At 39.2% G+C, this 12,058-nt stretch overlaps 3 protein-coding genes; 1 reads left to right on the top strand and 2 right to left on the bottom strand.

Moving 5' to 3' along the window:
* Positions 1-1,276: 1,276 nt before the first annotated feature.
* On the top strand, positions 1,277-2,085 carry GSBLH_T00006690001 (uncharacterized protein; the record flags this gene model as incomplete). The annotated part of the gene is made up of 7 exons (XM_013042439.1): positions 1,277-1,306; positions 1,336-1,489; positions 1,519-1,606; positions 1,639-1,702; positions 1,737-1,836; positions 1,870-1,978; positions 2,007-2,085. The coding sequence occupies 7 exons, from the start codon at positions 1,277-1,279 to the stop codon at positions 2,083-2,085; spliced, it is 624 nt and encodes a 207-aa protein (XP_012897893.1).
* Positions 2,086-9,714: 7,629 nt separating this feature from the next.
* GSBLH_T00003659001 (uncharacterized protein) lies at positions 9,715-10,105 on the bottom strand. XM_013042438.1 has 4 exons: positions 10,073-10,105; positions 9,891-10,040; positions 9,823-9,859; positions 9,715-9,788 (listed from the first exon to the last, which is right to left on the bottom strand). The coding sequence occupies exons 1-4, from the start codon at positions 10,085-10,087 to the stop codon at positions 9,718-9,720; spliced, it is 273 nt and encodes a 90-aa protein (XP_012897892.1). The 5' UTR covers positions 10,088-10,105; the 3' UTR covers positions 9,715-9,717.
* An 88-nt stretch (positions 10,106-10,193) lies between these two features.
* Positions 10,194-10,466, bottom strand: GSBLH_T00003658001 (uncharacterized protein; the record flags this gene model as incomplete). The annotated part of the gene is made up of 1 exon (XM_013042437.1): positions 10,194-10,466. The coding sequence occupies one exon, from the start codon at positions 10,464-10,466 to the stop codon at positions 10,194-10,196; it is 273 nt and encodes a 90-aa protein (XP_012897891.1).
* Between the last annotated feature and the right edge of the window lie 1,592 nt (positions 10,467-12,058).

The raw sequence follows: 12,058 nt of genomic DNA, 5'->3' as shown, positions 1-12,058 counted from the left end.
TTCTTCATCTCAAAATACTATTCAGTACCCTTTAATTCTCGGTCTAGCTCTTCTTCCTTTTTGTCTGCCTTTGAGAAACACTCCGCATGATAAGCCTATTGCATTATTTGTTAACGATGGAAGATACTTCCAATTCTTTATCACAGACATCCAGCTGATCAGCAAAACTATCTTCCACAGCCTTTACTTCGTTTTCATACCATTCCTAGATTGAGAACATGCATCTTCAACATTACTTCCAATTCACTAATCTCTTTCTTTCTGTCTTCTTCAAATCCTTTTAGCAATCCCATGTCTTTGCTCTCATTGAAAGCTGATAATCTCATAAAGGCATGAAAAATGAATACTTCTTGAGTCAATATTGTTATTCATCGAGGCCTCCTCCCTCTGACGAATGGCTTCCTGAAGCACCATTGCTACCTTCTTCTAGAGGTAAAAGTGGGAAATCATCCCAACGCAAGATGTCTGTAGCCCTGACTCAACGCGAGCCATCACAACCATTAATTCTGGGGATTCCTCCATCGCCTTTAATGAGGCAGTCTGTGTATTTGAGGCAGTCAACACAGTAGCTGAAATATCAGCAGCACGAGGGACATGCTGAGAAGCTGAAAGACTCTCAACTGAAGGAATCGAGGTGGTGGACGATGTAATAGACAGCTCCATGGGAGTGACAGAGAGCATAGAAATGGGATCTGAAGACTAGATAACAGAATAGAAAAACAAAAACTAGAAGTTTGGATCTGGTTTCGTAAAGCATGCTCTCTGAAGAAGGCACTATCATCGATGAATTGCTCTATTCCTACTTGATTCCAAGCTTGCATCATCCATAGAGGGAATCTGAATAGTAGAGCTCTTGAGAGGATCTTTGGTTTTCTCCTCCATGATTACAACTTCACCAAAATCAGAATCATTGCTCTGATCGTCAAGCATTGCTTTGAATCAGATCGACGAAGGTTTCACCCACTTGCTTCCTTCTTCTCTTTTTTCATTATCAAAATTCAAAACTCTTCGATGAAGTAGAGCTTAAAATTCAGATATGATAATTATCAAAGTGAAAGGAGAAGAAGACGAAGCAGAACGATAATCGAGTTCAATACGTGTTTCTGGTTATTAATAGCGTGCTTAATCCATTAGAATCATCCAATCTGTGGATAAATTGGAAATCGCCAAACAATGTAAAAAAACGTAAACTTGCTATTATTTCTGGAAATACAAAAGTCGAGGATATTTGCTCATCACAATTATTCCATTTCCTTTGTCGAAGTATCATTTTACAATGATCTCCTTTCAATCCATTATCGAACTTGTATATCACATTTTGTCACTTTAGTGTAGATTGATAATGTTCGATTTGTACGCATATTTCCGTACATGTCTTTGATGGTCTACTGTGCATCGCTATTTGTATGTGAGAGTGTTCGCAAGAGTCAGAGGATTAAGAATATGACTTGGATTGAGTCTTTATTTATGTGCTTTATTGGTCAGTTCGGTAGAAACAATGAACGCCGTCTATCGTAGGGGGAACAACATTAGCTTCGTTGTTAATTGGTCAACCTGTTCGGTTTTTGACATCGGATAAGTTGGTCGTTGCCATGCTTGCAGCCTGGTATGCAGAATAAAATTCCTTGTTGACATTAGGATAACTATCTTTTGTCTTCCTTACGATATTGGTCTTAAGCTGTTTCAGAATCCTCTCATTCGAGTATGGTGTGGTGCACCCCTTCCTATTTATCTAGTTGTTCTGCCGCTTCTTCCAGCTTCTCAGCATTTCTTTCTCTGTTACCTCCTACGGAGTCGATTACGTTTTCAAGAGCGACCACCCCAAAGCCAAAGTGGGTTCGTTCTTCTTAGTGAGCGTGTGAATCGCAGGTCTCTCGATGGTGATCGCGACAGGAACGATGTCTGGCTGTGGTGGCGGCGTTTTGCTCCGCTACTACAACCTAATCAATGAAGACTTCACCGTTCCTCGTCGTATGTCGTAGGAGCTTGCTCGCTTTGCTCAGCAGAGTCACCGACGATAACATCGAAACGCATTCACAGAAGCTTCCGCAAGACTTAATCCGTCCCACCTTGTTAGTTTTTTGATTCTGAATGAACCCAAAGCGAAGTGAAGCGAGCCTTCTTCGCTACTCTGCTCTATATTTACTTACTCGATCCGCTGCAATTCATTCGCGGTGGAGCCTTGTTCGATGATGTGCGATTGCTTCCACCCTGCTGATGTAGGCGGTCTGTCGAGTAATTACTTTCCAATTCGTTCTGGTTACGACGTTGTTGAAATTCTTGGGATGGGTACGGAATGGAATGGAATGGAATGTGAAGCGTAGAATGTGTTTGAGAGCGTTTCTTCGTTGTTCCATGCAATCACCAGAGTGCCCAAGGAGATCCCTGCGTTTGCCAGGAGATGGAGTTTTGAGGATATTAATGAGAAATCGAAGGATTTGTAACATGCTGAGTTTGTTTTTCTTTAAAACATAATTTTCTTTTTGGATGAAGCATTCTGCAACACTTGTTTTGACTCTTTTGCTTTGTGTTGTTTTTGGAATCGATTCTGCAGACTGTGAGCAAAAGGGCTTTTCTCCTTCTCTTCTATGTTCTTCTTGTGATAAATTGTCTGCATTCGTCGGAGACTCTACAGGTGCAATTTTGATTATTTGATTCAGTACAGAATTGGTGAATGAGTGCAGAGCGTGCTGCACAGATGATTCAATAGAACAAATCGTAATAACAAGATGGTATAGAGCTAAGGAGTAGAAAAAAGTGGAGAGTGCGAAGCTGAGTATTCATCCCTTTAGTATTGGTGCTTATCCGGAAATCAGAGAGTTTATTGAGAAGTACTCGAAGCGATATACCAATTTGAGCGTCAATGTGAGTTCGATTTTGTTGCTTGAATCTAGAAACGCGCAAATGTTCCTTCTCCACGTCTACAGATAGTCTATGAAAATAAAAAGATTGATGTCGTTGAGTAAATGTGTTATTGTGTTGCTGATGTAGCTTGAGTGGTTGGAAACAGCAGCAACTTCTCGATTTCTGTGATTCCATTTTGTCTAGGGTAGAATAGTTTGTAAAGCATTGTTTGATGGAAACGCAAACACGAATTGGTTGGGTCGTGTTGAATCTGTTTGTAGAAAGAAGACCAAGGGGTAAAGGAGTGAACATGCGTGTGCTATTATGGTACACAGGACACTATTTACGAATATCATTATACATATGATCAACTCACTATAACAAACACCATCTCTTGATCAATCCATTAGCATCCACTGTGTTATAGGCGTGCCTTGATATAATGCACACTGCGATGATTACTGGAATTCACTGTTCGATGTGATTCAATAGGATTAGCACACAGTAATAAAATCAGTATAACAGAAATAGGAGTTTGAAGAATGGCTGTATTTGAAAGTGATGTTTCTACAGACAAACAATGCGATTCGGAGTAAGTCATAGTTGCGGAGTGAAAATAAAAGAATTCAATCGATCTACATGCTTATTTGTTCATATGACGGCTTGAAATCAAGTACCGAGGTTAGAATAAGAAAACTTTGGGGTACAGTGTGCAAACAAGCAATAATAATAGGCTGTCAATAGAATATGAGAATATTGGATTGAAAACTATGTTCAATCTGGAGAAAAAACGATTTGTACAAATAGCCATCGAAATGAACAAAAGGACAGTTACTAAAAACAAAAAGACTCAAATGGAAAACTCTAGAGTCTTAGGGAAGAAACATCGGGAATTACTCCAATTATAAGGATATGAATAAATAATATCTATTCCATAATGCAATGAATTAGAAATTAGTGCTTCACCGTACAAAGCTAATACACATTTGTTGAAATATGAAAAGCAATACAAGTGATAGATTCCTATCGTTTCCATACAAAATTTTGTTGTTTTTGTCAATTGTGCTAATAGCAATTATCATATTGATAGGTTTGCTTTTAAGAATGTGCGGGGGTGTTGGGAAAAACACAGTGGATGGATGGATATCACTCATATTGAGTAATAGAGAATGTGAAGTATTGCAATTCGATAATGGAGTATTCATGAATCAAGGATTTGTACTCAATGAGCAGAAAGTGTTTGGAAATCATCAAATTGGTGCTATTTCCTATAATGAAGAACAATCCATAGAAGTGGAAGAAGGAATAGTGGATTTGGATCATGGAAGTCGATTTGAAGGATTGGTATTGATAGAAAAAGAAAAAGAAGGTAAAATTGGAATTCCATTTGGATATGGTGAAATGCATGATGATGATGATGATGGAATATTGGTGTACAAGGGCATAATGATCAACTGGAAACGATTTGGATATGGAACGAATTATCATAATAATGGTTTGATTGAATATGAAGGATATTGGTGTGATGATAAGCAATTTGGAAGTGGAAAGGTGTATGATCGCAAAGAAAGGCTTATGATTGAATGTGATTGGTATAATGGAATTGAAATTGGAAACATTTAAACAGGAGATGGCTCAGAACCACTGATTATTGGAATGAAACATTTGAAAGAGACTGACAAATGTGTCTTGGTTGATTGGGATGTTTCATTGTTGTATAATTTGGAATCAATCGAAATCGGGAATGAATGTTTTGAATCAGTGCAAACATTCCAAATCGATGGATTGAATCGATTGAAAGCTATCAAAATCGGAAGCAATTCATATACTCAGGCAAAGGAGATAATGAATCGAAATCATTCCACATATTGAATTGTGAATCATTGGAATCCATTCTAATTGGTACAATTGGAAATGTAACACACAACTCTGTAGTTGTTCGTTTGTGATCCCAGATATTGATATTATGCATAATATATGAATGTCTAGATATTTCAAATCTACAATCTATGTAATCTATTAGATATTATTTTCTGGAACTGTGATACTAGATAGTACATGTAAATATCAAATAATAATAGTATTTATTTTTCCAAATCTTCACATAGTCGATCTGCCTGAATAATACCAAAATGCGAAATCGAAATCAATTTCGAGTAAAAACTAATCTGTTACTTCATACATTATATTATGTATGTGCTTCTAATATAAATATAAGTATCATTACAAGTTCAAAAAGTGATTATGGATGGATTGCATTACCTTTGGTATTTTCATTACATGTGATCAAACCCCTTTTTAGAAATGGTTAGTTTTTATTACGCACGCATTATTCTGTTGCTGTTGATATGCTTTCTATTTGCTTTGAAAATCACTTGAAGAGATAACTGCTGTAAGATCTTGTTTACACTAAAAATGTAACGAAAACCATTATGTCCCTGTTGTGAATACTCTCTTCTATTTAGTCCATTACAAATTGCTTTATTGGTGCTGATGCGTATCATCGTTCGATCATTAATTTTAAGGCATTGTTCCATTTCAAATTTAAGAATTTATTTTACAATGGTTATTTTTCATTTGTATTGCTTTAGGAGCTTCTCTATAATATTGAATAGTATATAATATATTGGTTCTTTCTTCTCATAAATGCTTCATTATCTTAAAATCGATTACACAAAGCATTGAATCATGATGGCTAAACTAAACTAATCTAATCTGAGTTGTTATGATAACGATGGAAAGAATAAATCGATGACAAGATTATTATAAAAGAATGAACAAAGAATAATGTAAAAGAATATTAAAAAAACATTTTAAGCATTGAATATACAATAATCACTCAATGGAATGTAGTACGTATATACATGCTATGATTATGCTTCGGTGTTGATTTGAACCAGATCTGCAAGAATGGGAGAAACATCTATGAATGATATCACATCAACCATACAATACTCGAAATTGATTTCGATTTCACATTCTGGAATGAATAAGGTAGATCGACATTTTCAAGATTTGGAATATCTAATTACTATCAGTATTCAATATTCAGAAATACTTTCCAATGTCACTATTCTAGGATAACCGAAGCTATCTCCTCGTGATATAATGGATGTTAGATTTGGAAGATCTACACTCTATCATAATAATCCATTTTCATCATACTTCGCATTACTAACGAACATGATTCGTCATTCCATCTGCCACCAAGTGGACCCCAACCGAGTTGAATGGATTGTAATGATGGAAGATCTAGATTCCTCATTTTCCTCAAAGAAATTCGATACTTTCAATTCGGGTTGATAATGAACCCTCGATCGCGTAAGTACCTAATGTAATGGATCGTAGATTTGGTAGATCTAATCAGTATTTACAAAATATCATATTAATACCTTGAACCACAAACGAACTCCAATAGAAATTGTAATTCTTCATGTCCATTGTACCAATTTCAATGGATTGTAATTGTGGCAGATTCTTCAATTCAAATTGACCTGAGTAATCACTAAAACTACAATCGCCAATTTGAATGGATTCCAATCTCTCACAATTCAATACGTGGAAAGATTTCGATGTATCATTGCTAAAATAGTACTTTGCCTCAGTAAAACTATTCATTTGAATGTAAAGATACTGCAATAAAGAATTGTTCTGAACTTTGAATGTTTTAACATACATAAAGTCTTCATCTCCTATCCATAGATATATTAAATCAGAGAATCGGGATGTTGAGAATTCCACAATAGCTGGATCATTACAAGCGTTATCCATTACATGAACCATATTCACAGTATCTGGCAATGCATTGAATTCCTCACAGCTCGTTACTTCAGTGAATGAAATGAATCCATAAGAATGGTGGAAGTACAGGCTATTGGATGACGATTCTTGCAGCGTGACTTTTTCGCTCACTCCAAATGCACTTTGAATCGTAAAATAGGAATCGTCGTTCCAGCCACCTGTAGCTCCTCTCAATTCGATGATTAATAATTGAGGTTTCATACAATCAGTCAGGATGTCAGTAGCAGTTCCAGTGAAAGACATACTTAAGAATTCAACACTTCCGGTACCATAATAGAATGTCAAGGTTTCGGAAGATAAAGGATTTGCTCCATATTCTCTAACAATTCTGTAAGCAACGAGTCCTTCAGGGCAAGATGGCAAGGGAATTTCAGTAGTGGGGGCTTCAGTAGTGGGGGCTTCAGTAGTGGGAGCTTCAGTGGTCGGAGTTTCAGTAGTGGGAGTCACAATAGTAGGAGCTTCAGTAGTGGGAGTCACAGTAGTTGGAGCTTCAGTTGTGGGAGGAAGTGTAGTCAAATCATTTCTTTCAATAACAACTTCTCCCACATGTCCTTCAGTACTCTCGATTGTCGCTTTCATCATAGTCACCACTTCCTCAGAAACTTCACTACTGTATTCAATCTTATTCACATTCTTCAATCCATTTGGTCCAACTTCAAATCGAACACTCTCTCCAATAGCATCGATTTGAATCACTTCAATACTTTCCAGACATCCTTCTCCTACTATAAAAGTCTTCAAGTTGGGGCAATTGAGTACCAATCTTCCAAGAGCATCCGCTAATCTTCGAGTCGATCCAGAACCTGATCCACTTCCTGCGCCAAACACTAGCTCTTCTAATAATGGAGCAGTGATCTCCAAATACTCAATACTCAATACTGCATAATCTTCGAAAATCAGCGACTTCAATTTGGGGAATCGATCGATCACCAAACTATTGACACCGTTCAGGGATCCTTCACTGAATGTTATTTTCGTTGCCCAAGATGGAATCATATCCAGTTTCACCTGAATATTGTCTACGATGTATTCTGTAGAAATAGATTCAGGAACAAGCGAGATCGCATATCCAGCAATTCCAGCATAGTTTGCATTCGTGTCATTGTTTGTCACAGGAAGATTCAGTACGATGTGCTCACAAGGAACCACATTCAAACTCACCGTCCACTTGTCCTCGTCATATCCTTCCAAGATGCCGTACACAGAAGGTTCGTCCGTCGATCCTCTGTAGATAGCATCGCCGATCACATTGTTCACAGTTTGAAGACGGAGCAGATCGAGAGCCATTAGCACAATCACAGGGTTTCCTTCATTGGCAAAGTTCTTCAGTCCACTCTCATTCGGAGCATCATTTCGGATAACCTCGAACTTGTAATTGTTGGTAGTAGCAGAACAGAGTTCATCCTCACCCAAAGAAGAAGCCACGCGCTCTGTCATTAAACCGTTCTCAGCAATGAATGATATGATATCCGAAGTCTTGATCTCGTTAGGCTGGGATTCACTGAACTCTGGAAGGCACTTCAGAACATACTTCAGAGAAAACCTTTCTTCATATCCTGCTTTCGAGAAAGCATATTCTGCAGCATGAACAATGGCACTTGCCCACGAAGTGGAAGTGGAGGTGGAGGTAGAATAGCTTTCAAATCCAGGACACAAGTCAGAAGCAACATAATCACCTCTCCAAGTAGAGTTAGTAATTGTATCAGGCAAATAATAAGATCCCATATGCGAATACTTCTCTCCAATATCCATCATCACTACCAAGTCGTCATCACTGAAGTCGGATAAAATGGAGAAATCCATGGGATAATCTCTGTAAGTAGCCTTGGTCTTAATCTCAATACAGGATTTTTCGAAAGATGCAAAATGCTTCCTATGATTTAAAATAAATAATCAGTGTGGTACGTCTTGTATTCTCCACAGTCAGTTCCGCACTTCGACAGATAATATTTCAGATACTCGTCATAGCCAGAATCGTCGCATGAGTAACTCGGAGCAGCGTAGATCAGTTGCAAGAGGAACAGAATCAGGGAGATAACACTCATTACTATAATTTTTGAAAAGTGGAAATTCACATCCAAAAAGTGACAAAAAAGTCCAGTATTTTTTAAACGAAAAATGATTCGTTTACCTTCTTTATTGGTACTTCCAGAATAGAGTATTTAGCTTTATAAGTGACATCGAATTGTATGTGTATATGTATCTACTTCATTTTTTCGAGTAAAAGTTGATTCAAAGGTAGTTTTGTGATTTTCCCAAATACTTCCAATTATCACTTTTAATCGCAGGGTGGACTTGGCCAAACATATTACTATTAAACTAACCATTCCTGGCCAACACAGGCTAATCGTGCTTCTATGCATGATTCTGTTAGTTTTCCATATTCACCACAACACACTCTATCCAATTATGTGCAATGTGAATACTAGTTTATCACAACGATAATAGTTTCATCATCCCATTTCAATGCTTTATATATTTGTTATGTGTCAAATATGTGTAAAATAACAAAGTCTAGTGTTAATATCGTTATTTCTTAAATTAGTCCAAGACTATCAGCAAACCTTCAAATACTCTGTTTTGATTCTCTCAACCTGGAAAACCAACTCAAAGAACTATTTATGGTATCTTGATGTTGTTTAAGCATTTATTATCCTATTCATACTAACCTTCGGAACTTGAAATGCAAAATAGTATTTCATTCTTAAAGAATGGTCTTAATATGTTGGTTATAGCATAAGTCAGTAAGTTCCATATTAAACACTTTTTGGTGCTATGAAAAGCACAAGCAATCATTACCATAATATCATTTCACCTAGCTATTCATTGGAACTCATCTTTTGCTGTTGCTTGCTACTATTGGCTTATTCCTCATTTGTTGGTCCACAATAATTTTATTTTGCAGTTCCTGAACTCATTACTCCTTTTTCACAAAGTCATCATTTCCTTCAATTTTCATGCGATACACAGCAGTATCAACATTTGACAAAGCACCAATGGTATATGCTTCGTGAGAGTAGCTTCCTCAAGCAAATCTGACTCTTGACAACAACTAGCAAACAAACACACTAATTATGCATATTTAACCTTCTGAGCCTCGATACAATCGATATACTTTTGCATAGCTTCCTCCTTCGACATGCCTACGAACTCACCAAATCAAAACAACAATTCTACCCTTCAAGGCATTCCAGGCATTCCACTTCGCTCTCTCCTATCCATCACTACAAGAAAATCCAACATACAGTCAACGAGAAGATTCCAGGAGCAGGAATGTTGCAATCTCCAATAGTGGCTTGCTTGAATAGAGAGTATCCAGCGAGCTTGTCCTCATTTGACACAGTTTTGGCAGGATGCCACGAACGAACAAACTCAGCGGTTTCGTTAAATTTCTTCTACGAGCTCACTCCGATCTTCAACAATATACCTCTAATTCAGACATTGGATTCTAGTAGACAGGAAAATAATGATGACAATCAGGTTTTCAACAAACACACAAAGGTTCATACCCCTACTAGTACAATAAAAGACAAACGCATCCGAAGAAGTCAAACCTTCCGTTTATGCTTCTTCTGCTTCAGCTCCTTCTCCTTTAGCTTCACACTTTCCAAATGCGCTTTCAGTGCTTGCAAGTTCTCCGTATTCATTTTCAAGTAATACGCATCTTCCTCCACCACACGACTTCGTTTCCCATTCCCTTCTCTCGCAATCTTCTCCTCTCTCCCCACAACGCTCCGCTTTCGATTCACAATCCGCGCTTTCGGCGTCGAAATCCGCTTTCCCTCCTCCAAACCCGGCGCACCCCCATTCAATCCATTCATTGCATTCATCGAGTTCATTGCACTCATTGCATTCATCGCATTCATTGAACCCATCGAACCCATCGGGAGCTTCGAAGCTCGCTCGGGGGGCGCGAAGTTTTCGATCACTTCCGACCAAGGAATGCTGCAATCAAGCAAATTCGAATCGATTACGGCCGAGAATACACGTACAGATCGTTGTCGAAGCTGCTCAGCGGCTTGCTCACTAGCAATTCTACGCGTTCCAACAAACCCAAACGTCTACGCGATAGCTCGCTCGTGTCTTTTTCGCGCTGTCGAGGCACGCGTCGAATCGAATTCTCGCGCTTTTGAACTTCTTTGGAGCTGAAAGCGCCTTCTATCCAGGAATTGCAAGCCAATCAACCCACGCAGAATCACACCGAATCGCTTTAAAAACTCCGCCCACAGCTTTCGTTCTTTTCCGCACAGCTTCTCCGCTTCTCTGCGAGCTCGAACTGCCTCCGCTTGCCACTTCCAAAACTTTCCAGAAGCCACAAATTCGAGCTGCGGCGTGTTTTCGCTCAGACCGACGCGCGAAACGGAGGATTTTCGCGATGAATCGAATGGTGAAAAAGAAACAGCCGATCCGATTCCAAGAGAAGAAGAAGAAGAAGAAGCGGAGCAAATCGCTGCGATTCTACGAGACTCAATGAAAACGAAGAGAACAAACAGAAGACTTTGCGATGAGGAATCGAGTTCATCGAGCTGCTGCATTATTAAGGAAGGCGAAACGAGAAGAGTCGAGAGAAACGCAGGGAAGACAAAGCGCGTCTTGCATGAAAAGGAGAAACAGGGAACTACTTTCGATCGATTCACCGATGAAACGCCCATAAGTGGAGTGGATTCGAGAAGATTCGCGGTGAATTGAACGATCGACGCGGAAGTCGACGTCCACTCCGCGCTTTTCTTTCCAATCCACGCATTCAGAAGCTTCTTCGTCCCTTCAGGAAGCAACCGCAGATCGATTCCTGCTTGAGAAGTCGCTGGATTTTCTTCTTTGATGCGAAGAAGCGAGTCGTGGAGAGCGAAATTCGAAGGGTTGACGGAGGGATTTCGCGAAGAAAAGTCGGTCTGCGAACAAGGAAGGAAGACAAAAGAGGGAAGCGAAACTGGAGAAACTGGAAGAGAGAAAGGGGAATTGGATGTGGAATTGGCCGAAAAAGGCGTGAGAATGCCGAGGAAAAGCAGAACTCTGCAGACGGTCGGCAAGAGAAACCGAGCCAAAACCCGCGGCAAACTCAGCTGCGGACATTCCTTCGATAAATACATTTCAGTGCAGTGGATCAACTCTGATTCGGTGTGAACGCCTGCATCGAATCGCTGCTGTCTGCCCTACCCATTCGCGCTACGGTGATCATGGCTTCCACTACGCGCCGATACAGCAAAGGGGTAGCAACAGGCTTCTAGGGTTCACGCACACACACTCCTCTACGTAAGATTCCATGGAAATAGACTGGGTTTGCAGCGAAGGCAAGGTGTTCTGCGTCGAATTAGAACCATTGGACTTACCTCACCACAATCACTTTGGGAACGAGGAGTTAGAGACTCCGATTTGATGGCAAGTGGCGTTCCAGAGGCAGAGGACAATGGGG

This window comes from Blastocystis hominis (assembly GCF_000151665.1).
Source record: "Blastocystis hominis, Singapore isolate B (sub-type 7) whole genome shotgun sequence assembly, scaffold_4".
Taxonomy (NCBI): Eukaryota; class Bigyra; order Opalinata; family Blastocystidae; genus Blastocystis; species Blastocystis hominis.
The sequence above is the reverse complement of the archived record's forward strand: the minus strand, read 5'-3'. Positions and strand labels throughout refer to the sequence as shown.

What these genes read in the sequence shown, in the direction of transcription:
- GSBLH_T00003659001 (XM_013042438.1), bottom strand. An exon ending in CTGGAATCTTCTCGTTGACT is followed by an intron (nt 9,860 to 9,890) that starts GTATGTTGGATT and finishes AGTGATGGATAG; the next exon opens with GAGAGAGCGAAGTGGAATGC. An exon ending in TGCCTGGAATGCCTTGAAGG is followed by an intron (nt 9,789 to 9,822) that starts GTAGAATTGTTG and finishes GTGAGTTCGTAG; the next exon opens with GCATGTCGAAGGAGGAAGCT.